General features: G+C 37.0%; 1 protein-coding gene across 1 annotated transcript in view; it reads left to right on the top strand.

Moving 5' to 3' along the window:
• Positions 1-26,672, top strand: part of LOC131990719 (nesprin-1) — a 109,610-nt gene that overhangs the window by 53,185 nt on the left and 29,753 nt on the right. The window contains exons 67-94 of the mRNA XM_059355834.1: positions 339-416; positions 1,202-1,654; positions 2,268-2,368; positions 2,467-2,602; positions 3,656-3,742; positions 3,826-3,957; positions 4,800-5,000; positions 6,037-6,129; positions 7,132-7,317; positions 7,550-7,720; positions 7,857-7,988; positions 10,128-10,327; positions 11,490-11,622; positions 11,900-12,082; positions 13,192-13,341; positions 13,928-14,104; positions 14,645-14,800; positions 14,886-15,041; positions 15,723-15,887; positions 16,093-16,226; positions 17,522-17,711; positions 19,213-19,395; positions 19,532-19,645; positions 21,516-21,667; positions 21,912-22,059; positions 22,454-22,548; positions 24,921-25,152; positions 26,231-26,428. Of these exons, the coding sequence (XP_059211817.1) occupies positions 339-416; positions 1,202-1,654; positions 2,268-2,368; positions 2,467-2,602; positions 3,656-3,742; positions 3,826-3,957; positions 4,800-5,000; positions 6,037-6,129; positions 7,132-7,317; positions 7,550-7,720; positions 7,857-7,988; positions 10,128-10,327; positions 11,490-11,622; positions 11,900-12,082; positions 13,192-13,341; positions 13,928-14,104; positions 14,645-14,800; positions 14,886-15,041; positions 15,723-15,887; positions 16,093-16,226; positions 17,522-17,711; positions 19,213-19,395; positions 19,532-19,645; positions 21,516-21,667; positions 21,912-22,059; positions 22,454-22,548; positions 24,921-25,152; positions 26,231-26,428 (4,536 nt within the window). The remainder of the gene's footprint in view (positions 1-338; positions 417-1,201; positions 1,655-2,267; positions 2,369-2,466; positions 2,603-3,655; positions 3,743-3,825; positions 3,958-4,799; positions 5,001-6,036; positions 6,130-7,131; positions 7,318-7,549; positions 7,721-7,856; positions 7,989-10,127; positions 10,328-11,489; positions 11,623-11,899; positions 12,083-13,191; positions 13,342-13,927; positions 14,105-14,644; positions 14,801-14,885; positions 15,042-15,722; positions 15,888-16,092; positions 16,227-17,521; positions 17,712-19,212; positions 19,396-19,531; positions 19,646-21,515; positions 21,668-21,911; positions 22,060-22,453; positions 22,549-24,920; positions 25,153-26,230; positions 26,429-26,672) is intronic.

Below are 26,672 nucleotides of genomic sequence, written 5' to 3'. Positions count from 1 at the left end.
TCTGTGTTTTGGGATGAAACTCCTTTCATCTTTTCATTTTTTTGGGCTCCTTCCTTTCGTATTTTTCCTGCTTTATCTATATTTTGATTCACTTTATAATTTTCAGCTTTAATATCTCTTCTCTTTCATCTGTTGTGGGTGATTTTAGAAGATGCATGTTTGTATGAAGCTGCGTCAGACAGGCCGTCCTGTTAGTCTGGCACTGTCAGAAGCAGCTGCTGAAAATGTGTTACTCCTCAGGACCCTGTCTCACACACACACACACACACACACTGAAAATGCCGTTTGTGTTCATGGATACCATTTGCATTTGTATATTAATATGATTCCTGTGTTAGGACCCAGAGGACACACTCAACACTTCAGATGTGCAGAGTGAGGATGTTGCAGAAATTAAGCTGCTGCCAGAAGTGAAGGTAAATAAAATTTCTCTTTTCAGAAAATGGACTTGTTTACTGAGCACATTGGACATTTAGCACAAGTAGTCCTTAACTTTCACCTTTTTGTTGTGTAGTTTTTAAGTCTTATTTGTGTATTTATTTCCTCAGAGTTTAGGTACACATGTAGAAACTATGGTAATGACAAATTATGATACATTTTTTCTAATTCAAAAAGAAAAAATCCATGTCATCTTATTTATTCACTGACTATGGAAGAGATTATTTTCTCTAAAAATCTCAATTAATCTTAATTGTCTCAAAAGAAGAAAATGCCTCAGGGTGTATGGAGCATACACCATACACCCTGAGGAAGGCGCAAGCCGACACGCATTGGTGTTTTTAGATGTAACCCATGTAAAATAAAGGGTTTTTAACTTTTGTCAATCTACCAGAGTGCCTGCATTTTCTTCTTTGAGACAATTAAGATTAATTGGGATTTTTTAGAGAAAATAATCTCTTCCATAGTCAGTGAATAAATAAGATGGACATGGATTTTTTCTTTTTCAATTAGAGAAAAATGTATCATAATTTGTCATTGTCATAGTTTCTACATGCAACTTTAACTCTGAGGAAATAAATACACAAATAAGACTTAAAAACCCATGTAAAATAAAAGGGTTTTAACTTTTGTCAATCTACCAGAGTGCCTGCATTTTCTTCTTTTGAGTTCACTGTTTACCCATTGCAAGAGCACCGGTGTATTTAGGGACACCAGCAGCTCTCCTGTTATTCTGTTTTTTGTAATCTTAATTGTCTTTCAGGCTGTGGAGAGTTTGGCTGTGCAGTTTTCCTCTGAGGTGGACGCAGACTCTAAAGGGGCTGAAACTGTGCTTTTATCTCTGAAGCCCGGGCTGCACACAGAAGAGCCTGCAGAAAATGTCGAAAGTGGATTAAAATCAATGGATTCCAAAGTTGACAAAGCATTGAGTCCTGAAGCTGTGACAGCCGAGTCCTTCACTGCTGCAGCCGCTCCAGCTGCTGAGGACGAGTTTACTGCTGCTGCTGCCTCACTGAACCAACATTTATCACCAAAACATGAAACCTTCATCACCAGCCCTCGTCTAAAGTCTCTTCAGGCAGTAGCTGCAGTGGAAGACACGAGGCTGATTCATGCCAGACCCATAACTCCATTCACTGCCACAAGAGCACCTGATGAGTTTATGGACGAAAGAGACGAACAGCTGTCTCTGTCTGCAGCTCCTCATCCACATCTGGTAAGTGCCTCAGAAAGAAAAGAGATGAATATCAACTAGTCGATGACATCTACGACAGCCTATTAGGGCCATTAAAGGTTAAAGAATGAGATACAATTCTTGTAAATGAATAATATTTGATATTCTCTGATATTAAAGTGGGAAATTTACAAGAAAAATACTCATCAGTAAGGAAATACTTGTGATTTTTGCACAGAATCCCCAAATTAAAATAAGCTTCCGGACTTTGACACGAAGGTGAATTGGGCCTATTCAGCAGACAAAAATGCATTGATTTAGATGATATGATTATCAAGAACTACAATGCAATGGACAGATGCAAAGATTTTAGTTTTGTTTTTTTCTCTGAATAAATCTCTGCTCCCCTAGCTCTGTATTATGATAATTTTTTAAACCTAAAATGGCTTTAATCTGCTGATATAGACATCAATCTTTGAAGTGAAAAAAATAATAGCTTAATTGTTGAGTGTTAAATTTATGGTGATTAAAACCCTGAGCATGAACTGGCATCTAATGTGATGTTTCTTCTAAGAGTTATTCACCTAATAAGTAAGAAAATCACAATTAATTAATGTGTTTGTATTCGTTTCTCATGTTTTCATCGATTGTCCAGGATACTCTGGATGTGTTGAAGGAGGAAAGTGAAGTCAGCACTTATAGAGATTCGATGGAAGAATCCCAACAACCACAGGAGTTGTCTGAGGAGCCGAACAGGTGAGAGACAAACTGAGAGTCAGAGGAAGTGACGACTGTAAGTGTTACAACATGCAAACATTCAGCTGACCATACATCGTGTTCCCTTTTCTCTCTAGCTTGGCGGGACACGAGGAAGATGACAAGGAGCAGCTGAGGTGGAGTCGACTTTATAACCAGATCTCTCAAAAACTGACCACTTTGAAAAAAGTTAAGGAGGAAACCAGCTCAGAGGAGAGAGGGACTCATGAAAAGGTAGGAAAATATAAAAAAAATAATTCTGTTTTGAAGATGATTGACTCAGATTTTAACAAAGGAGGAGACAGATGAGGGGTCAGAGGGACCAAAATAGACAGAAGTAAAATCATTTCTTAGGAAAAAGGAGAAAAGTATCAATAATAAATATATTTGCGCATAAATTAAATAGACTTGGCTATGTAATAAATCCTGAAATAAATAAAATATAAATACATATATAAGCAAATTAGTCAACACAGTTCAATTAATAGGATTTTATTTTTGGAAATTACTATTTTTCAATTTTTCAAAGGACTGCTTTCATTTATTTGACTTTTATTTCCTCATGTCATATAACCATAGTTCATAACCATGTGTTATGTGTTTGTTTATCTAATGTTGATAATGGCATTGCATAGAGGAAGTTGTGTCTGTTCCTAGTTTAATATAATATAATAAGAACGACTGGTAGCAACATTACTTGCTGGAAATAAAGGAAAATTATGATTCCCCAAAAAATGAAGCAAAAATGTATTTTTCCTGACAGGAAAATTGGTAACACTTTACAATAACCATCATTTATAAATGGTAAACAGAGTTTATTAATGTTTAATCATCATTTATAAACCGTATATAGGCCATTTAGAGTGGTAAATACATAATTTATTAATTTTTAACTAACTAAGTCATTCATAAATGACAAATAGATGGTATAGTAATGTAAGTTTATAGTTACTTTACCGTTAACAAACAATTAAATTATAATTAATAGTTTAATAATAGTTTTAGTTGCACTCATTTTAACATTTTTAACACCATATTAAGTATGTTAATGGTTTTGAAATGATTCATAAACCTTTAAGAAATTGGTTGAAAACATTTAAAGATTAAATATGTATAGCACTTTGTAAATGGTTAATAATTGGTTTATAAACCATCTATAAACATCCCTAAGTTGGTTATTGTAAAGTGTTACCGGAAAATGAATAGACACCGTCTTAGTTTTAACTTATCATGCTCTGTCTTAATATGTATTCTTCCTTTAAACTACTAATTCCTCTTTTTGTTCAGGACTCAGAGAAGGAGCTGATATCAACCGGGTCGGCTTCTGCTGTTCTCCAGCGAGCACAAGAGTCCATCCCCATGTTGAAACAAATAGTAAGTACATTAATAACATCTCATAATTAACCAAAACACTGTCTTGAGTGATAATGATCCCCATGTGTTTGGTTATTTCCAAGCTGAGCACTCCAGGTAGAAATGAGGAGTTGTACGATGCTGCACGGAGAGTCCTCCTCTGTCTGGACGCTGTGACTGACCTCCTGTTGACTCCTGGTGAAGACGATCCACAGCTCAGGCTGCTGCAGCACCAGGTCAGTTACCATAATGTTACAGAAGCACACATACAATCAAACCATTTTATGCACTTTTCTCATTCTACCCCACTGTCACTTTAAAAACATGCACTAGAGAATGTATGTGAATGTATGTGGGAATATGGGAGGGTAGAGAGGGGGGCTGTCTGTGAATGTCTGTGAATAGCTGGACATGTATATTTTATTTTGTCTTGTATTATGTTAGAACTCTATTTTGTTTTATCTATTATCTTTTAATCTATCAGCACCAAGTGGACTGCCATCCAATTCTGTTGTATTTTTGTGCAATAAAGAATTTGGTAACGCTTTATAATAAGGTCCTTAATAACCATCAATTAACAAGTAATAAGGCATTGTTCTCGCTTTAGATCCGGTAGTTGCAAAAAGCATAGTTAACTCATAGTTAACTTATAATAGATGAGCAATAAAGTATATTTTAATATCAATAAGCAAACAAAATAAGATTAATAAAGGCATGGCAAAGACATAATGGGTGGGTCATGGGTGTTTGTAATGCCATTATTAACACTTATATAAGCTTATAAACACACAATAATGTTTATAAGCATCTTGTAAGGCCTTATTACTTGTTAATTAATGGTTATTACAAGGACCTTAATATAAAGTGTTCCCCTCTATTTTGTTGTATCTATTTACTTTTAATCTATAAGCACCAAGTGGACTGCCATCCAATTCCGTTGTATTTTTGTGCAATGACAATAAAGAATTCTATTCTATTCTATTCTATTCTAAACCAGAATCAGCATATTTTCTAGCTCTGTATTATGTGAAACTACTGTATGAATAAGATAAATAACTGAGCTAATCGTTCTGCGTAGTGTGTGTCTGCTGAGCTGGTGACTCTGTCAGAGCTGTTGAGTAAAGTGCAGTCAGAAACCAAACCTGCACCTACGGGAGCAAAACCAGAAGCTCTCGGCTGTTTGACCTCCCTCCAGGATTGTCTCCAGACGGTGCAGCTGGTCTTCACCTCGTCACACAACCAGCTCATCCAACAACTGGGACCCACATGTCAACACCAGGTTGGAATACAATTAAAACTTTCTTAGAGTTTTATATATTCCATGAATATTTAAATGTTTGTTGGCTAAAAATATATCTAAATGGTAATGTTTTCAATTGGATGTGTTCCATTTCTTATCTATAATTATGTTAATGTGTACCAGTAGGAGAAAGTATCTAAATCAGGGATGGGCAACTGGAGGCCCGGGGGCCGCATACGGCCCGCACCCTCACTTGAAGTGGCCCTTAGTACAACTACATGCATTTGAGCATGAAATCTTAAAAGTGCAGCGTAAAAATGAACAAAATTACTTCTTGCAATTAATGTTGGTTTGCTGTTCTTGCACTAATAAAAAAAAATCACAGTAAGTGGTTATTTTTTATTTGCTTCAAACCTTTTGTATTCCTATTTATACTGTTATACATGCATTTCAGCATGAAATATGTTAAGTTACTGCACTGTAAACATATTTAAAATTGCAGTTTCATCATATCTGGTTAAGTGCACGGTCCTATATGTGGCCCTGTAGTAGTGTCCATGAAAAACTGTGGCCCCCTCCAGCATTTAAGTTGCCCATCCCTGATCTAAACCATACTTACTTAACTGATTGTACGTTTTGTGTGTTTAAAATCTAAATCTGCAACTAACTTTGAGCTGTATCTCTGAAATCAATGTAGTGAAGTTACAACTACATTATTTTCCTTTGGAATTTAGTGGCATAGAAGTATAAACTAGCACCTCAAATTGTATTCAGGTATGCTACTTAATTAAGTATGATGCATTGCTTTAGATTAAACAAACTAGGAGCATTGAAAGCCATTAAATTGTCTCCCTCTCAACCAGCTACAGCATAAATAATTCTGCTTATAAAAGGTACTATTCTTATGCATAATGACAACAATTACTTTGAAGAACATTTTGGTGAAAATTTGAATGTTGTTGAAGTAAAAACTTTCTTATATCGTGTTGTTTTGCAACTTTCACCTTAGTAAATGTTCTGAAAACTTCTTCCACCACTGTTATGAAACCTCACAAAGTATTTTTTTGACACACAGGAGATTCCCTCCAACCAGCTGTGTATTGTGGACGAGTTTGAACTGGGACGAAGTGAGATGTTCCCCGACATAAAGGATGCTCCAAGTCTGGAGGTAACTAGTGTGTGTGTGTGTGTGTGTGTGTGTGTGTGTGTGTGTGTGTGTTACCTATTTATATGTACACTAATATAAAATGGCCAGAACATGCACGTCTAAGACTTTAATTAAGTCTTATAACAACAATCTTATATTACAAGAAACAACTTATTGTAGAGCTGTTATCAAAGGAGGAATTTCAACAATGAAAATCCATAACTGTTGAATTGTTATTATAATATCTGCTTTTAATGACACATTTGAAATAAAAACGTATTATGAAGCACAGCTGAAAGAAAAGCCATTACTAGAAAGGAGATCAAACCAGAAATAACTACAGTTTATGATAGGTTTGACATTATTTGGATCTTAAGGACGGAAAGAAATAACTTTTCTATTAGATTGCGAGAGGATATGTTTTTGAGAACATGGGGAAGTTGGATTGTGTAGATTATACCAATGCAACCATCAGTTTTTTAATGTAATATCCTTATTTAATTTATATTGCTTAACTTTTATAAAGTGATTTTGGTATCAATAGGCACACCCTAACAATATTGTTCCATTTAGGTTTGCTTTGGTTTTATTTTTTAATTTTTTTCTGTATTCATACCTGTATTTTATTTACTTTATCAGTCCTCATTTGCTCCTGAATTATCTATTTTAATTATTTTTCATTACCCCCTGCTACAACCGTGTTTTACAGGAGGCCTGAATAAATATGCCAATTAATCTTTATGAGACTGATTGCTTGTATGGACCTTGGTATAACTCAAAAAAGATAATAAATAAAAGACATATTTACATGATGTGAGTGCCAAAATTAATACCCAACATGTCAGTTTGCCGAAGAAAATTAAAAAAATAGTAAACATTTTAGCAAAACCCAGTAAAATGACACTTAGCAGAAAAGAAGCCAGAGATGTATCCTAATTAAAGACTGATTTTAGAGCAGGAGTGAAGCAGGATCTGTGTTTGAAAAGTTAACAGTATTTTACCTAAACTTCCTGTATCTCTCAGTGGTGTGTGCTCGGCCGACATCTGAGGGAGAGTCCAGGGGAAAGAGCCAAGCTCCAGCAAGCTTCCCGGTCCTTGCTTCAGGGGATAACTCGCCTCCTGGAACTGGGCGAAGAGTGCATCACAGAGGGGCAGACGGGCCAGGTTCACAACCGCAGCCAACTTCAAGCCGTCCTCTGCAGACACCAGGTATCTCACTGCGCTTTCAGCAAGTTCTTCAACACAAAGACTTGATTTACACCAGGCACCTTCCCAAGAGTGTGTAGAAGCCTCTTGATGGCTTTCAAAGAGACGTCCAGAGCTCAAACAAGGAATGATTAGACTTCACAAAAACCTCTCTTTCTTTAGTGATATCAGGCGTGCCGTGCAATTATTCCACCTCACTTCTGTCATAAATCTGCTCTCTCTCTCGGTGATCCAGAAGCTCCTGCGAGTCCTCAGGTCTCAGCTGGCTTTCACGCAGCATCTGTTCCAACGTGAGCCAGAAGCACTGAGGCGTCAGGAGGACGAGCGGGTCCAGCTGGAAGTCAGAGCCAAAGCTTTGCAGCAACGGGCTCTGGAACAGGAAGTGGCTTCTCAAAGGAGGATCCAGGTTTGTGCTGCACATTTGCTGAGGGCCATATGAATTCATACATAAACCAATGTGAATACTTGGAAATTTCTTGTTGTTGGTGTCTGTGCTCACAAATCAAATGTCAAAATGGATGTGTGGGTTGGCCCTTCTTCAGGAGTGGACCCGCTGGGAGGATAATTGCGGTCGACTTGGCCGTCTGCTGGACGATGCTGAAGCCTTCATCAGCAGCGGCGAACCAGAGGGAGATGACAAGAGGTTAGCTCAGCACCGGGGAGACGTCTGCCAGGTAAACACGCTCACTAACGTATTGATTCGGTTGCTGATTTCCTACATTTCCCTGCGTGCTTCAAACCTCCTCTAGAGAACACGACTGTATACGGTCGTGTTCTTTAAGGAAACTGGTGAACCTGCCATTATTAGTTGAGGTAAGATTTAAAGTTAAAAACATTAGTCGGTATCACTTTACAATAACCATCATTTATAAATGGTAAACAGATAGTTTGTTAATGTTTGATCATCATTTATAAACCATATATAGGCCATTTAGAATGGTAAATACATAATTTATTCATGTTTAACTAACTACATAATTTATAAATGGCAAATAGATGGTGTATTAATGTAAGTTTATAGTTACTTTACCATTAACAAACAATTAAATTATAATTAATAGTTTATTAATAGTTTTAGTTGCACTCATTTTAACATTTTTAACACCATATTAAGTATGTTAATGCTTTTTGAAATTATTCATATACCTTTAAGGTATTGGTTGACATGTTTTTAAGACTAAATATGTATAGCACTTTGTAAATGTTAATAATTGGTTTATAAAACATCTATAAATATTTTTTAGTTGGTTATTGTAAAGTGTTACACATTAGTCTACTTAATTTGAAAACTTTGAAAAGTTGAATTGCTGCCTTAAAAACACGAGTAGAAACAACTTTAAAATGTAATTGGTATGAAGATAGTTTGTTATCTTGACTTGAAAATGTGAGTTGGCATGGTATGGAATTGTAACTTTCTTTGACAAGAGAATGCAAGTTTTCTTGAATGTATAATATAATATAGTTAGTTGTTTAAACTCAGAGTATCAAGTTTAAATAATAAATGATCATTAAATAAACTACTTGTCTTACTTACTTTATGAGTTGAAATAACACTTGTCTTGAAGTTGGGTTTACTCATGTTTTTAAGGCAGCAATTCAACTTAAGTTTTTAAGTTAAACCACCCTAATCATTTTTACAGTGTATATATGTTTTAGTATCATGGGAAGGTGAAGGAAGCAGAGGGACGGCAAGAGAGGAAAGTTTTTTTCAGCTCAGAAAATCAATAATCACACTTATTTGAAACTCAGCATGATGATATGGAGGCTTTTGTGTTGAAGTCTCTTCCTCAGCTGTGATGAAATTATCTGGAACAACTTGAAACGGTTCTCCTTGTACTTTAATTTGATTTTGAAGAACACATATGAAGTTTACTTTTGACTTTTGAGTTACTGTGCTTAAAAAACTGTGCTTAAAAAACTCATTTTACAGCTTTAGCTAAGATACTTTTGATCAGGCTCCAGCCCCCTGTGACCCAAGTTCGGATAAGCGGTTAGGGATAATGAATGAATGAATGAATCAGTCAATCAATCAGTCAATCAATACTAATAGTAATAATCTTCATTTGTGTAGCACCTTTCATACATGAAACGCAGCACAGAGGGCTTTACAACAAAGAAATCACAGGCACCAAGTGCTTCACAATGAAAGGACATACAAATGAACACATTAAAACATTAAAAGCATTCAATTCTTAAAATGGAAGTTAAAAGCCTAATGTGAGTTGTGTCTGCTCCTTGTGCACACCTTTTTTTTTGCTCTGACTTAAAAAGTCTTACTGTCCCAACTAACACTAATTCACAGACTTTGCTTGTCTAATCAAAATTAATTCTACAATAGTTCCACCCCAGAAAGTTTTCCACAGATTAGATTCAACAGGTTGGTTGAGTCCATTATAAAACTGGCTCTCACCCAACAGCCCAACCCTACCAATTACAAGTTAAAAGTATGCAACTAGAAGATCTAAGAGATGTCATGATATCGTGTCAGGAAGGGTGTGATAAAGCTCCAAAGTTATGCTTATTTTGACCGTTTCACACTGCAGCCACTTGGGTTTCACTGGTCACTTACTGGTGCATTAATGGTTTTAGATAATTGGTTTGTTTTTCCTTTATGTTTCTTTGTCTCTGTCTTCTTTTTCACCTTTCTGTCAGCCTGTGCCAATGTCATAGACTCTTTTTAACGCCCCGTTTTCTCTACATCAGTCGGTCCATGCTGTCTCTTCAAATATTCATGTGGAATTGGCTTGTCACAGTTCACACAGAGTTTGATGCAAACTCAGCCTAAGCACTCTTGGTTCTCCTTTTTCCCTCAGCAAACACTGGTCCAGCTGGATGAGAGCAGAACTGCTGTAGGACTGCTCCTGGATCAGGGGAAGGGGCTGCAGACAGAGCCAGACTTTTCTGCCACAGTTGCTCATGCAGGAGGCGCTCTGGAGCTGCGGTGGCAGAGCGCCTACAGGAGGACGCAGCAGGAGAGCAAACGCTGCAGAGACATCCAGGACAGCCGGGCCAGGTGGGACCAACTCTCAGTTGTTGTTGTTGTTTAAAGTCAGATTATTGGTTTCTCTTCAGCAGAAGACTTTATCTTCCATCCAATCCAATCCACTCCACTTTATTTATATAGCACAATTTTAGCAAACACAAGGTTTTAAAAGTGCTGCAAAACAATAAATAGATAACACAATGCAAAGAGATGTAGTAAACAATAGAACAGTAAAATGCAATAAGATAAAATAAATTAAAAATAGGATAAAAATAAAATGTAAAATGTACTGCCCGCACAGAATAAAATATGCTTGTATACAAATAAAAACAAAAAATCATAAAATCAACATAAAATCAACACTCTACGTGGTGTTAAAAGCCAACGAGAAGAGGTGGGTTTTAAGAAGAGACTTAAAATGAGACAGTGAGGAGGCCTGTCTGATGTGCAGCGGCAATTCATTCCAAAGTTTTGGAGCTGCAATGGCTCATTCCCCATCCATCACTATAGGTCAGGCAGTTTCAATTATTATCAGAGTAGTTTGATAAATGTTATTGGCTGGAATTGGACATCAGGGATTTTATTAAAAGTTAACCAGTAAACATTTTGTGCCAAGGCTGCTGATTTCTGCAGAGCTTTTAAGGGAAATAAAAACATAACAACTTATTTGAGGTATGCAATATTAGATGTACTGATAGTAATTTGCAGGTATATTAAGATGTACAACAGACATATTTTGGGTTTAATATTACCTGGAAACTTGGAATAAATGCATAAACTGTCATGAGGATCAGTCCCGTTATTAAAGTATATTTCGCCAATAAAAAGAGATCCTTTGAGAACTGGCATGTAGCTATTTGGGGATACTTCAAAATGAGCTTTTAGTTATATCTGAGGATACAGTTTGATCCTAGGATTTAGACAGTAAATTTGAGTGAAAGACAATTTTTTTCCACCTGAAAACAGTCATGGGAGATGAATTCAGCAATGAAAGACCTCATTTTGCAACTGTCTATTGTTCATGCACTCTAATACCAATATTCTCTATAACAAATTAAACACATGCCAACAACCTACAGCCTTGTTAAGCAGTATCAGAGCCATGCCTCAGTCCTTAACTCACTCTTTGTCAAGGAGCTGTCACGTTCTGCTCAACTGGATGAGATATCTCTCCTTCTCATCCTCCCCACAGATTCCAGACTGACTATGCCTCGGTCAGTGAATGGCTGGTCGGTGCCAAAAAACTCCAGAAGACTTGGTCGAACCTGGCCGACACCTCTGAACTGAACCAGGAGTGTATTCACAACAATCTGATCAAGCTGCTGGTAAAGCTTCCTGTCTGCTCAGCACATTTATACATCATAAACAGAGTGATTTCAATCTCTTAAAGCAGCATCAATCTGCAAATGAAACACAAGAAAGTGGTTGAATAAAGGGCGGAAATATCATCTTTTTGCTTTAAAATAACAATAATTAAAATTTTAAGTATCAAGTTAAAGATGAACAGGTTAATGCTCAAATTAAAACTCTGTTAGCAGTTAAAAATGCATCAATCACACCGTATAGTTGATGTTTTCTGACACTGGTTCTGGTCACCAACAGGACTTCTCCATGGAGAGTGAATCCATGTCAGTGCAGAAGGCGTCTGCGTCCAGGGAAGCCACTCAGCTGCTTCACCTGAAGGAGGCTGATTGTCCTGAGCTCAGAGCTCAGCTCACTCAGCTGGATGTCAACTGGAGTCAGCTGACCTTTGACCTGACCAAGATACAAGACGGGCTCCAGCAGGTACAGGATTTACAAAGAGTTTTCACCCTCTGTTGGAGAAAATACATTACGTTTCAAAAAACTACCGTAACTGGGAGATATATATCCTTTATTTAACCAGGTAAAAGTCTCGTTGAGATTTAAAAAATCTCTTTTCCGAGAGAGACCTGGCCAAGAAAGCAGCATTAAAAAGTGACAAGTTACAACATTTAAACACAGTTAACATAAACAATTAAATACAATTAACTACAAATACAGCCATCACAACAACACTGAAGGAGCCTCAGTAGAGACTCAAGAGAAATTATTTCTTTATTCTTAAGAATCGATATAAATTCACCAATTGTGATCAACTCAGGCAATTTCAATTCTTTTTGCAGATTGTTCCATGATAAAGGGGCGTAACTAAAAGCTTTCTTACCTAACTCAGTTCTCACTCTTGGCACCAGCATCTGAACAATGATTTGCGAACGTAGACCATGTTTAGTTTGGTTTCGACACGTGTATGCACACAGGTATGAGAGAAGCAGCCCAAGAATACATTTATAGATAAAAACTAACCAATGAGACTGCCTGCAAACATACAAAGATGGCATTTCAGTCGTGAGATGAAGCATTAAACTGTGGAATAGTTTCCCTAAAAAAGAATTAAATCATCATGATGATCTCCTATGAACTTTGAGCATTAATATTTTCTATTAGAATATAATGGCCTACATTCCATGAAAGTGCTGTTTGTTTTCAAAAATAATTAGGCATTAAGTTTCTCCTCCAAAGAAGGGGAGGGTCGACCCCGTTGAATTCAGTTTTTGGGTGATTGAGGGCCGGGATTTGTGGAGGACTTAAAAAGGAGGTGAAGGACGCTTTTAATTTTTCCTCACCATTTATCACCAGTCATTGGAGCCAGATGTTTTACATCATAGTCACTATTACAACAGTCCTGCTGCCAGGTTTGTCTTGCAGAAGATTCATTTTGACTTCTTGAACTTTGGAAATCACCTCAGTGGAGGACGAAAAGATCAAAAGTCAGATTGTAATAGAGCTATTTCTTACTGTATGACCTCCTCCCTGCATACATGACACATGTGAAGTTAAAATAATGTCCTTCTCTGTTATCTTGTGTCTGATAGAAGCTGCTGGCAGTGTGGCCGCCGGTGAAGCTGCTGTCTGAACTGGAGGCCTGGCTGAAGCAGCTGGAGGCTCGGCTGAACCAGGAGAAAGAAACTGTTGTCAAGGCCAAAGATGCCGCTCAGATCAATGAAATGCTGCAGCACTACCAGGTACTGAACCCTCCACTGGCCACTTTGACTTGTCTCAGTGCATCTCTGTCAACAGCTGTTATATTTGAATGTTTGAAACGTTACCCATCTACTCAATTTTAGAGAAATTTGCTTGACATTCAGTGAATAAACATCTAAAAATGACACATTAGTTAGGCAGACATTTTTATCACTGATATCTCCAACAATTGACAGCTCACACCAAAACCATCTAGACTGATAAATTACGGGCTATTACTGGTAAGAGTAAAAATATGCATTTGTAATTTTGTTAGTTTTGTTTCCTTTTAAAGCTTGGTTTGAAAATACTAAATTTAGGCATTAAAAGCACTTCTTAATCATGCAAAAGAATAGCAAGTAAATGTATTATTAGGCTGTAAATATGTTTCTGGTCAGACATCTGAGGAAAAAAAAGTATAAATCAAAATTCAGAATCACTTCATAGGTACTTCCATTATATTAGAGGTTGATTATGCATACAAATGTTTAGCAGCATGCAAACAGCAGAAAACTCCAACATCCTACAACCTTTTTCTTTTTTCTTTTCTATGAATGTTTGTATTGATTGATTTCTGTTCTGTCTCAGGTGTTGAAGGCAGGTTTGGTCAGCGGGCAGCTCCTTCTTGACTTCCTGTGCCAGTCTGGGCCTCAGATGATGGGAGGGGACGTCAGGGCTCTCCGCTCCGAGCGCACAATGTTTGCAGAGGAACTTGGGGCCCTAAGACTGCAGTGGCTTCACCTTCAGAGAGAGCTGGAGAGCCAGGTATTTTCTTCAGATACCGATATACAGTCAAACACTGTGACCAGTAGAAGCTGAGACTTAATGATCCAACTTCTCTTATCTTATCTTTGTTAAAACTAGGTTGAGAATAGCGGTTATATACAAATAGATGTGAATTTGTTGTCTACATTTAGGGAAATGCTGAGCAGCTAATATGTGAAATGCATGTGTGAAACATAGAGAAAGAGAGCTGATCTAAAAAAGAAAAAACTGGATTGTTGAGAGCTCAGAACTGGACCTGGATGCATGTTTCCTTTCAAAAAAGTCAAAGAATCCAAAGTTGTGGTTTCAGTGACAAATATTGGCTCATGCTGTACGTGATAAACTGGAACCGAAACCATCAACATAACTCCAACAACAATGAAAAAGTCCTTGGAACTGTGTGACTCCCCAGAGCAACTAGAAATAAATGCAATTCTTCATGCAAGACATGTATTTCCACACTAGAAATAAATGCAATTCTTCATGCAAGACATGTATTTCCACACATGAATCAGCCACTGTTTGTCTTTGCCCCCTCAGACTCGTGAAGCCGAGCAGATGCATCACACTTGTGTAGACAGAGAGAGGCGGCTGAAGCGTCTTCAGGGCTCGATAGAACAGCAGAAAGAGCAGCTGAATCAGTGGAAACAGCCCACCAGCCAAACATTGGCTCACAGGGCTCTGCTGGAGACGGAGGTATAGTACCAGGATGTGAGCAGGTGTGTGTTTGAACCGTCTCTCCTGCTGCCGTCCTCTGATCTGCTCCTGCTTTTTCTTCCAGGCTGCTGAGAGCAGAGCCAAGTGGGTGGCTGCAGCTCTGCAGGAGTTGAAAGCCACACGGGTGCATGTTGAAAAGAAAGAGGATCATCCGTGTGATATCTCCTTCTCCGGCCAGACGGAGAATGTTTGTCATGCTTGTGCGGATCTTAGTCAACAGGTGAAAATAAATCTGATTTGGCAATCAGAGACATGGAAAAATTACAGCCAGAAGAAAGTGAATTAATGTTAAGCAAAATATTTCAGATATAATTTCTGATAAGCTGTAAACAAGCCTCCTTAGATTTTTTTATTCATGTACTAGATTATTTGTCAGGAACAATACAAAAACAAAAAATTTGAGTGAAGAACATCTGTAAAGATTCTCCTCATGTGCTTAATACAAACTGATTTCAAAATCAGTTTTTCAGAATTTTAAGACTCCTGTAGTCTGAGCCCGGCTTTGATGCAGCTTAAATCAGCAAATCTGCAGTTGTCTCACCTGAAATAGTCCAAAAATAACCTTCAAAAACCAAATATTCTAAACATACAAACTTCTGATCCAAGTGAAGTCCTCAAGATTTTCATTATATGAGTTACTTTTACCATAATGCACAACATCATTAATACAGTAAGTATTGGCATGAGTACAGAGGCTAGTGATCTACAAAGGATTCTGATGATTTCTTGCCAAGATCCTTACAGCTTTTATATCCAAGCAAAGTTAAAGGGAAAGGAAACCTGGTTCTAATAATTCTCCAGAACTTCTCAAATACTATATTAAGTGAATCCTCTCAACTGTTAACTCACACTTGATCTCATCATTAAACGTCATCCCGTCTTCCTTGGTGTTAATTTGCAGATGGAAGCTCTGCGACCAGCTCTGCAGCAGACTGTGGAGGACTGGAGCTGTTTTGAGAGTGATCTGAGGGAGGTTTCTCTGCACACCAGCAGGGTGCGCTGTGCTCTGCAGCATCAGCCTCTGTTCTCACTGAAACAGGCAGAAGCACACGTGGACTTCCTCCAGGTGAGCATCATCATGTCTTGTACACATGTGGACTTAAAGGCTTTACAGCTAAAAGAAAGACAGCTAAAAGAAAAAATCACAGGTTTTGTTACTATGAAACAGACGTCAAAAGCTCTTCCATCTAGTCTTGTACTTGATAGTCACTGTACTTGTGGAAGTAAAAGCACCTCTAAAGTTAAATTTAAAAGTTATTTTCCATGTACAGCAACTCCAGGAGAAGGCAGGAAAAGGGGAAGATCTCTGGGCGACCCTGGACAAATCATATCAGAGTCTGGTGAAGACTCTTCATCATGGAACAGTCGAGGGACTGGATGATCAAATAAGAGGAGAGCGACAACGGTCAGTAAGAAAAACAGCAATCAGTAAACATACTTAAAGATTTGACTTAAAGAAGTCATAAAAGTCTAACAAAATAAGAATAACACTCTCTGATTATTCCATTGTGATACTTTTACTTGTACTTAAGTGTAAACAGTTGGGATGTTCCTGACAACGTATTTACCTGATGTTTAATTAGTGTCAGAAAGTAAATTTATGAAAACTCTCAGAAAACAGTCAAAATTGAGCACAAGGTTGAACGTTTGGGCGGTAAAATATTGCATATAAGAGCCATTTTAAATCCTTTTTAGAAATTTTCTAATAACCAAATTTTGTTTCAAATGCCACTGAATTGTGTGTCACTTTTCTGTACTTTATGAACATTTGTTGATATTGTGTTATGTTGATAAAACAACATTTGACTAAGACGATATGGCATTTCACTGCAAATTATGCCAATATGTAGTTTTAAATGTTTAGGCCTATGTTAATGAAATAATAACTTTTATAATTAGTTTAAAAACTTTTTTGTGCTGAATCACAAGGCTAGAGAAGTTTAATCCACTAGTCAGTTAATAACAAATATTCCTAATAATCACATGCAGTACAGTAGGTTTGTGAATTCAGTGAGATCAGTCAGAAGAGCCCATCCACCAGTCATGTATTCAGATTTTCATTTTGCAGATCAATAAAATCATGTACTACAGGTTAATCAGACAGCCTGTACTGTACTTACTGTATGCACAGTGTAGAGCAGGGGTGGGCAATTCATTTTCCCAAGGGGCCACATGAACTCTTTCATGTGGCCCTCTTTTTCATGGCTTTAGGAAATGCAGTAAATTATCTGGTTTTGAGCTTCTACTGGTAAGAATACATGTTATGATAAGACTGTTAATGTGGAGTAACTCAAATATAGCAGTAAAAACTCCAGTCATTATTTAATTTTTCCATTTATTTTAAACACAACATACGTTCAATCCACAAAAACAATGTTATATAATAATAATAATTGTAATCTTTATATAATTATTAATTTAATAATAATTTATTAATAATTTATTGACTATATGCAAAAAGCAATAAGTGTTTTTGATAAGGAAATAAGGTAACTCAGTGTTAATGTGCAGGTGCACATGCATGCATGCACATACGTACATTGCCTTCAAAATAAAAGCACCGTTGTTGTATTGATTTCTAATTTTCTGGTAACCTTACACGGGCCGGACACAGACAGCCAACGGGCCGGATGTGGCCCCCGGGCCACCTAATGCCCACGTCTGGTGTAGAGTGACAGAGTGACTGTGTGTTGTGTTCAGGTGGAGGGACGTGGTGCAGGAGCTACAGGATGAACACGTGAAGACCGGAGAGACACTTTCTCTCTGGCAGGAGTTCACTCAGCTCTCTGATCAGTGCTCCCTTCATCTGCAAACACTGTGGCGTCAGTGGGAGGAGCTGCCCAGATCTTCTCCTCAGCAGGACACACAGGCCGCACTTCACTCAGTGAAGGTGAGTTCAGAAGGCTTTTTACCTCTTAAAATGCAGTCTAGTGTAAATGTGTACATAGAAATCCACTGATTCTTGATTTAAAATGATTCACAATCAGGCAGCTGGTAGTAAAAAAAAAAACCTCATTCTTGATGTAATGCATTCAGACAGTTCATCCTTGCAATATTGAGAAGGTTTTTGATTTGATTTGTTTACATAAACACATAACATACAGTCATGGAAAAAATTAGAAGACCACCCTTTTTCTTAAATTTCTTGTTCATTTTAATGCCTGGTACAACTAAAGGTACATTTGCTTGGATAAATATATGATAACAACAAAAATGGCTCATAAGAGTTTAATTTAAGAGCTGATATCTAGACATTTTCCATGGTTCTCTTGATAATGATTTTGGTTATTATAAAAACATGGAAATGTCTAGATATCAGCTCTTAAATCAAACTCCTATGAGCTATTTTTGTTGTTATCATTATATTTGTCCAAACAAATGTACCTTTAGTTGTACCAGGCATTAAAATGAACAATAAAATGAAGAAAACAAGGTTGGTCTAATATTTCTTTTCCATGACTGGATGTGAAAAATATGTATGTGAAGGTGAAGAATGGTGTGAAGCAGTGGAGGAAGACACACACATCTTTAATTGAGTAAAAGTAACATCACTACAGTGTAAAAAATACTCTGTCACAAGTAAAAAAACTGGCATTCAAACTCAGTCACATAAAAGTACAAAAGTATTATCAGCAAAATGTACTTAGCAAAAAAGTCAAAGTGCAAAAGCAAAAGTACTCATCATGCATAATGCTGATGATATAAAGGTAATAAAAATATGCCACATTTCTGCACATTTTATATATAAACATCTAATAATTTGATGTATCTCAGTAGTTGAATTTAAACTAATTACTGGCTGTATTCAAGGTCACTGCGAATCGATAACATTCTTATTATACTGCTTGTTTATCAGTCCGTCATGCAGGTTTCTTAGAAATGACTCGTCCTGTGCTCCATGCATTACATTCACGAATTTGTTCATTTCAGTTTGTTGTGTTTCTCCATGACTCGTCTTCTATTCCAGGAAAGAAACAGGCAGCAGGTACTCCTGTTTGGAAATATCACCAAGACCTGCTTTGTGTCCATTTACTCCATCTCCTGTACTCGTACCTGCGTAGTCCACATTCGGCATTTTCTGTTTTGCACAATCATGCAAAAAAAATTTCAATAAAAGCTTTTTGTCATATTTCCATTTCCACACTACTTCAGAGGTACACTAAGAGCTGTATTTTGGAATACTTGCGTCAGAACCATTTGCAGAAACAAAATTCTCATTTTCAAGAGTATAAAAAGCAGCTACAATGTTGTGATCTTAAGCTTTTATTTGATGGAAAGCAGCAAATTCACGGTAAAAAACAGTAAATAGACAGATGGTTGAAAACAAAGCACTTATCTTCTCAATCCTCCATCAGCCTGCTTGCTTTTTTTTTGTCACATTGTAACACCAGAAGCTGCAGGATGCTGCTGAGGACTTGCAAAGCACTGTGGGAGATGTGCTGGCAGCTTCCAAACCTCTCGTTGGACGGCTGGAACCACTGGCTGCAAATTTAATCCAATCAGAGACCAGGATGCTGTCACGTGACGTCCTGCTGCTCAGCCAGGCAACGTCAGGGAAAAAGAAAAGTCTTCAGGTAAGGACATTAGTCAGAATATCATCTTCTGATGATTTCTAATGAATGAAGACCAGTTTCTCTGCAGATAATATGAAACTTTTCCTTTGCAAATCATGCTAAATATTAACATTTTCACATTTCTGTCTGTGTGCAGGAGGATTTGGAGCAACAGAAACTGTTTCTTACTCGACTGGGGGCTCTTGAAAAGCAAATACAGGACACACAGCATAAACTTAAGACCAGCTCGAATGACACAGACTCTGTGAAGGTTCGGTCTGAATCATTTTTATTTCCCATGAATCATCTTTCTTGTGCATTACTTCTATTCATATTCTTTAAATCTAAAGCAGAGGGTTTCAAAGAAGAGTTGAAAGATTATGTGGAGGAAGTAGCATCCTCACGCACATGCATCATAACTTAAAAATCAGACCGAAGTGATACTCATATTTTTAATCTCAAGCTAAGTTAGACTTCCTGAAGACATCATCTCCAAATCCCTTCAATCATGAATACATCCATTTAGAAATTATAGGGAAAAAACACTTGTTATAACTCCAGAACTTGCCTTAAAAGCATTTCATTTTTAGGTTTTCTTCAGTGTCAAAGTAATCCAATTTTAGCTGTCTGGACATTGGAAACGAGAGCTGCTAATAGCTCATTCTGCATGCTTTTATTGGTGCCAAAATATAAATAAATATATTCTTAAGAAACAGACTCAAGTTATAGCTCACAGCTGACAAACTGACTCTCAAATTATGGGAGGTGTAGTTCCAAAACGTGGAGCATGATTGGACAAATACAAAGAAAGACAAATAATAATAATATTAGTGACAAAATCCATCAACTTGAACTTTTATCATGTTGTACTATCAATATATATTTATCCGTGATTTCAGAAACATTGGGACGTTTTCTGAAACCTAAATGAAACAGGAAGCAATAATTTGCTAATTCTTTTTGACTGAAAACTGTACAAAGACAGTATATGTTATGTTCAAACTGATAAGGTTTGTTCATTGTAGCTATATAATCTAAATTCTGTATTTGGTGCATTATGTTTTTATATAGACAAGTGCAGTGCCCGTAGGAAGTATGTATTCGTATAGTGGGAGATTTATTTTTCAATTATGGCCAAATGAGGTTGTGTGTGAAAGTGGGATGTACAATGAGGTGTAATACTCTTGTGTAGTGTTAATATGCAAAGTGTATATTGGGATGTATATTGAGATATAAAGAGACACAGAAATAGTTATTTTAAGAAAAATTTACTTAATCATTCAACATGGTTAGACATATATACAGACACAGATATAGGAGGGAATAAGTTTACATGCAGCATAAACAGATGGATGTTAATAATGTGAGTAAGGGTTATTAGGTGTGTTGTGGAATGTGTAGATTGATTGATATTGAACCTTGTAGCGCACTTTAAAACTCTGAAAGATAGGTAGGCTAAATAGACTTACAGATGAGATGAGTCAGGGTGGAAATCCAGAGTGAATTGTGTTACTGACCAGGTGTAGGTCTATCACACAATGGGGCGGAGCTCCACTAAAAGGCGTCCGATCAGAAACAGTGCGATGCTGCAACACGTCCTACGTTAATAATGATATCTTGAAAAGTGAATTAAAAAATCTTCAAAATCGAGGATGCACACCTTCGTGCCATGCGCAAGCCACATACGAAATCTAAGGACAGTTCAGCGAGATATGCCCTACACACACACACACTCACACTCACACTCAGGCTTCTTGCTTTTATAGATGGATGGATGGATGGAGATGGATTTTTGGGGGAATTGGGGTTGTTTATTCTTTCACATTATTTTGCTCAGGGGGGATCTGGCCATCTTTTTAACTATTTGTCGTCTAACTGGCTCATTAAACGTATAGACCAACTCATTGTTTTTTATTTCCAAATTGAAACTGGGCCGACCAAATTGCATCTTTAAAACCCAGAAAAAAAGAGGGCCAATCATCACAGTGAAGTATTTTACAATGCAACTTTTTAAAGGTGTTTATCATGCTTTCTCTCTTAATCTTGATTCCCTTTTACTTATTACACACTGAAGTGGGGCCCACAATGAACTGAAAATTACTTTCTGTTCTTTCTTTTTTTATTATTATTATTATTTCTAGTTTCTCCTGGAGCTCATCGATCTGTTTCCATCACTGGCTGACGTCAGGGAGACGAGTGGTTATGTGACCCTTAACAACCAGGAGACGGAGCAACTGCACAGGCTCAGCAGCCAATGGGCCGAGAGCATGACTCGCGCATGTGAACAGAACAGGTGAGTCAGTTCAAAAGGATGCACAAATAAAAGTCTGTTGAGTGCTCAGATGGGTTGTGTATTTGTGTGTTTTATCATTGCTATCTGAAAGTTCACAAAACAAAACAAAATGGCTATAATCAATTTTTCTTTGTGGGAGCCTTTTAAAATCATTTCATTGCATCTGGCCTTGTGTAGAAATTCATAACATCAGTGAAAGGAGCTTCCAGTGTCTGTCTTATTGTCCTTTTTTGTTTTCCTTCAGAGCGCTGCAGGCTGATCGTCAGCGTTCCCAGAACTTTCAGGAGAAGTGTAAGAACCTGATGTCCATCCAGAAGAAGCTTGAGGAGCAATTGATGTGTAAAAGCCCTCAAAGTTTCTCCAGCCTCCAAGAGATGCAGACTGTCCATCAGGTTCATTACACTTTTCAGATTCTTCTTTATTTTAGAGGCATTACTTACATTTTAATCTAAGTAAGAAAATCTGAAATGTGCACATTAGACTGAACTCTAAACAGTCCATCTGTATTCTGCCCACGTGTTACGAGATGCTAAACATGTTAAAAAATAAATATTTAGCCATTAAGACTTGAGGGAGCTGAATTTATGAGCAATCATTAACACTTTTTGAATATATCGCTGTGATTATGGCAGGGAATTAGGAAGCTTGAGTGCCAGTTGTTCTGAATAGTGTTATTTTGAAGCAAATAGTTTGTTCTAATTATTCTACAAATGATGGTCCAGTAATAAGTCTGACATGTTAAAATAATGAGAGTATTTCCTCTATGAATGCCTCCTCTTCCCACAGAGGCTTGAGGCTGAAATCCTCAGTGGACAGCAGCTCCTGCAGAGTCTTCTCTGTCAGGCAGTCGAGTCCATGGAAACAGAAAGCGGAGAGAGAAGGTACGTGATGGAACAGACTTTGAAGACATTAAATGGCAGCTTTGATACTTAACCAACGTCTTATGAGCAAGTAACAAACTCAAGGAGCTTTTGGTTCTAGACCAAACTACTGCATGTCCAGTGATGAGTCATCTACGTACTTTCAGACCACATTTCCGCCCTGTTTTTTCCATTTCATCCATCTCCTTTCAGGACTAGAATGAAGTTTAAAAGCACATATAACCACAGAACTCTATCGTTTAAGGAGTTTGCTCACTTTAGTATACCTTGTTTTGATTGGTCAGTCCGATTCATAAGAACAGCAGCTGTTTTGAACCCCGTTGAGACCAAAATAGTGCAGTTATTGAATAGTTTATAAGTGTACACTATAAAAGACGCATTTTATTGCCTGTTGTGGTTTCTTCCCCCTTCTCTTTCTTTTTGTCTTCATGGTTTATCTGCTTCTGAGACTCACAATTAGATAAGACCCTTTAGTCATTCAGCAACCACTCAGTAGGACAATGGCAACCATGTGACCATGACAGTTGTTGGAAAGGAGGACTTTGGTAGGAAAAGGGAGGCTAAACCGACAGATAGTTTATAGTGAAGGCCAGTGGTGGAGGAAGTATTCAGATCCTTTACGTAAATAAGTTTTGAACCAAAACTTTTACTTGTGTGTTGTGGATCAATTTTGCAGTATTAGTACTTTTACTTAAGTAAAAGTATGAAAATAACAGTATCAAAATGTACTAAAAGTATCAAAAGTAAAAGTACTTGTTATGCAGAAAGGCCCCACTCTGATTTTTGTATATATTACGAATATATTATTAGATTATTATTATTGATGCATTTATGTAAGCAGCAATTTTCTCGAGGTAGGGCTCATTTTAACTACTTAATAAACTTTGATGAGGTTTAATTTATAATAATGTTCTTTAAAATCTCGACCTGAAAAGTAAGTAAAGCTAGCAGCTAAATGTAGGAGTAAAAAGTACAATATTTGCCTCAAAATGTAATGAAGCAGAAGTATAAAGTTACATAACATGGAAATACTCAAGTACAATTTTAGTGTACTTGTACTTTACTTTAGTAAATGTACTTAATTGCATTCCACTACTGATTAAGGTATAAAGTTTGTAAGAGCTAACATCTTTACATTAAAAATGACACATTACTTAATTTTCTATACTATTTAAATTCAGACCACAGTTTTTCTATAGTCTGTATAGTGTAACATAGGTGGGAAATACAGCAGAATAAAGACATTTTATTATTTACAGGTAATAGAGCTGCAGTCATCAGGTTTCTTATGTTTTTTCAGTTCCCAAAACAAGTTTTGGAACGTGTTGTTCAGAAGATGCTGTGAAGTCTGTGTAGGCCTGGATTGCAAAAAGTCTTTGACTGTTTTACAGCATGTTATAAATACAGCATTATGATGTGTAATATTGGAACATCGAGTCAGTAGATGACCTGACAAGATGAATGAGAGTTACCTGCTGTAAAACTGTAATTTATGCTCTAATAAACCTCTCATTCCACCTTTTTGTGAAGACACAATGTACTCATGGAAACATGAGTCAGGCTGAGATAACTTGCAGACTACGTGGCCTTGGAGCACGATGAAACGGCCACTACAGTATTTACTGGACATGTGATGCATCATCGTCACAGTAAAAATATCCAGTTAGGGCGGGAGGTCAGTCCTTAGTACTACAAATGTTTTTCTTATCGACTCACTTTTGGTATTTGGACCGAAACTAGCGAGTATCATATTGACACCAATACATTCACCTCTGTCTGGCTGCCTTTTAGGAGATAAATTAGCTATAAACTGAGTCATCAGGACATGCTGATATGTTGTTGTGTATTCTTCACGAATCCCGTCACCTAATAAAGTCATTAAATCTGACATTTTTCAGTTGCATTCCTTTCTTTGCTTGTAAGAATCAAACTGCAGTACGTGACGGTCTTTCCTGCTTGGAACGTTAGATGTCTCTTTCCCCAAATCTTCCTTAAATCATTTTTTACAGTCTTAGAAAGCCTTGGAAACTTTTCTTTAAAGGCGCTGAAGGAAAGTTGTCTTGCTCCTGCTTGGATTGCTACTTAAAGCTTCAGTACAGTCTTTAAATCCTGCTGAGTCTGTGTTGATTTAGCAATTGCCTGTGAAGGGACCGAGACCAGACCCATTTGTTATTTTTCTTCCACCTTTTTATGTTTATTTTTTCACAAAAGCTATTTTCATTTCACAAAACCTTCATGTGATATCCTTAGTGAGATTCTCATTTTTCCACTCTATGGATGGATACCACATAGCCAACAGATGGCAACAGTTTAGATCAGTACTATTGTTTCTCTCCATAATATAATAAATCAAAACCTCCTTTTTTTTACAGATCTGAACTCATGGCTCAGGTGACCCGTATGAGGGAGAGCTGGTTAAAGTCTGTGGCTCTGGCTCGTGAGCGCAGGTCCTTGATAAAAGAGCAGCTGGTCCAGTGGAGAGTCTACCATCGTGGTTCGAAACTTTTGTGGAAGCTGTTGAGGGACGTCGACCCTCTGCTGCCCCCTGCTGGACCGGCTCTGTGCAGACTGCATCAGATACGAAGCTGCTTGGATGATTACAAGGTTAGTACATTTTAATGTACAGTACAGGCCAAAAGTTTGGACACACCTTCTCATTCAATGCGTTTCCTTTATTTTCATGACTATTTACATTGTACATTCATCAAAACTATTAATTGATTGATTGATTGATTGTCTTTATTTCGAACATGCAAGCAAGTAAAAAAACAACAACAAAAAAAACAAGTTTAAATATTAATAGATGAATAAATAAAAAACAAAACAAAAAAGCAAAACAAAAATTGAGAAGACAGACACTTTCTGCAAGCTCGAAAGGGAGTAGGAAGAAGTAAAAAAACTTATCGAGTCCTACCCCTTAACAGGTCTCTATATCTATATACATATATATATATATGAATAATCAATATAGTCATATACAAATATTATAAACAATTATATATATATATATATATATATATACTATAAACAATTTATATTACATTGTAAATACCTATACATGTATATTGTAAATTACTATATAAATATAAATATTATAAACATAAATACAATTACCATGTGTATTACAAAACTACAGTCTACATATGTCCATGTTACAGAGGCTTTTCTAAATTTCGGTACTTTGTGAAGATAATGTCTTTATATTTGTTTTTAAACTGTCTTATGTTTTGGCTTGTCTGTACTTCCGCACTTAACTTATTCCACAATTTAACTCCGTAAATGCTGATACAATGAACACATGTGGAATTATGTACTTAACAAAAAAGTGTGAAATAACTGAAAACATGTCTAATATTCTAGTAAGCAAAGGGTGGTTACTTTGAGGAATCTAAAATACAAGACATGTTTTCAGTTATTTCACCCTTTTGTTGTTAAGTACATAATTCCATATGTGTTCATTCATAGTTTTGATGCCTTCAGTGAGAATCTACAATGTAAATAGTCATGAAAATAAAGAAAACGCATTGAATGAGATGGGTGTGTGTCCAAACTTTTGGCCTGTACTGTACATTCAGCTTCTCACAATAATTAACAGACATCTTATATTGTAGGTGAAATAGTGTCTGATTGTAATATTTTTTGATCTAATGGTATTTAAAGTCATATTTAAACGTGTTCGTAGTGTGTGGAAGAGGCTCTGGGTCGGCACTCCACCGTGTTCACTCAGACACTGGAGGCTGGCAGACGTTTATGTGAAACCATGACAGAGAACGAGTGTCAGAGCCGCCTGCAGTCAGAGCTGCAGAGCGTACAGGAGGCCTGGGAGCAAACCACCTCACTGCTGGAGCGGAGGAGACACCTGGTCAACACAACTGTTCAGGTAACAGTCACATTTCCATCAAAGCCCAAAACTCCCGTATTTATCGTTTTTTATGTGAAATCTTACATTCATTATCTTAGATAACTAAATGAAAGCCCAGGTAGCCTAAATATCAAGCTTTTCAGAATAAAACAATCAAAAATAAAACGTGAACTGAACATGGTATAATCCTGCCGATATCTTTTTATGAATTAAATAATAAAAAATAATAATAACTTGATTTGTTCAGCACCTTTCATACATA

This window comes from Centropristis striata, chromosome 18, assembly GCF_030273125.1.
Source record: "Centropristis striata isolate RG_2023a ecotype Rhode Island chromosome 18, C.striata_1.0, whole genome shotgun sequence".
In the NCBI taxonomy this organism is placed as follows: Eukaryota; Metazoa; Chordata; class Actinopteri; order Perciformes; family Serranidae; genus Centropristis; species Centropristis striata.
This window is presented reverse-complemented; position numbering and strand designations above follow the sequence as displayed.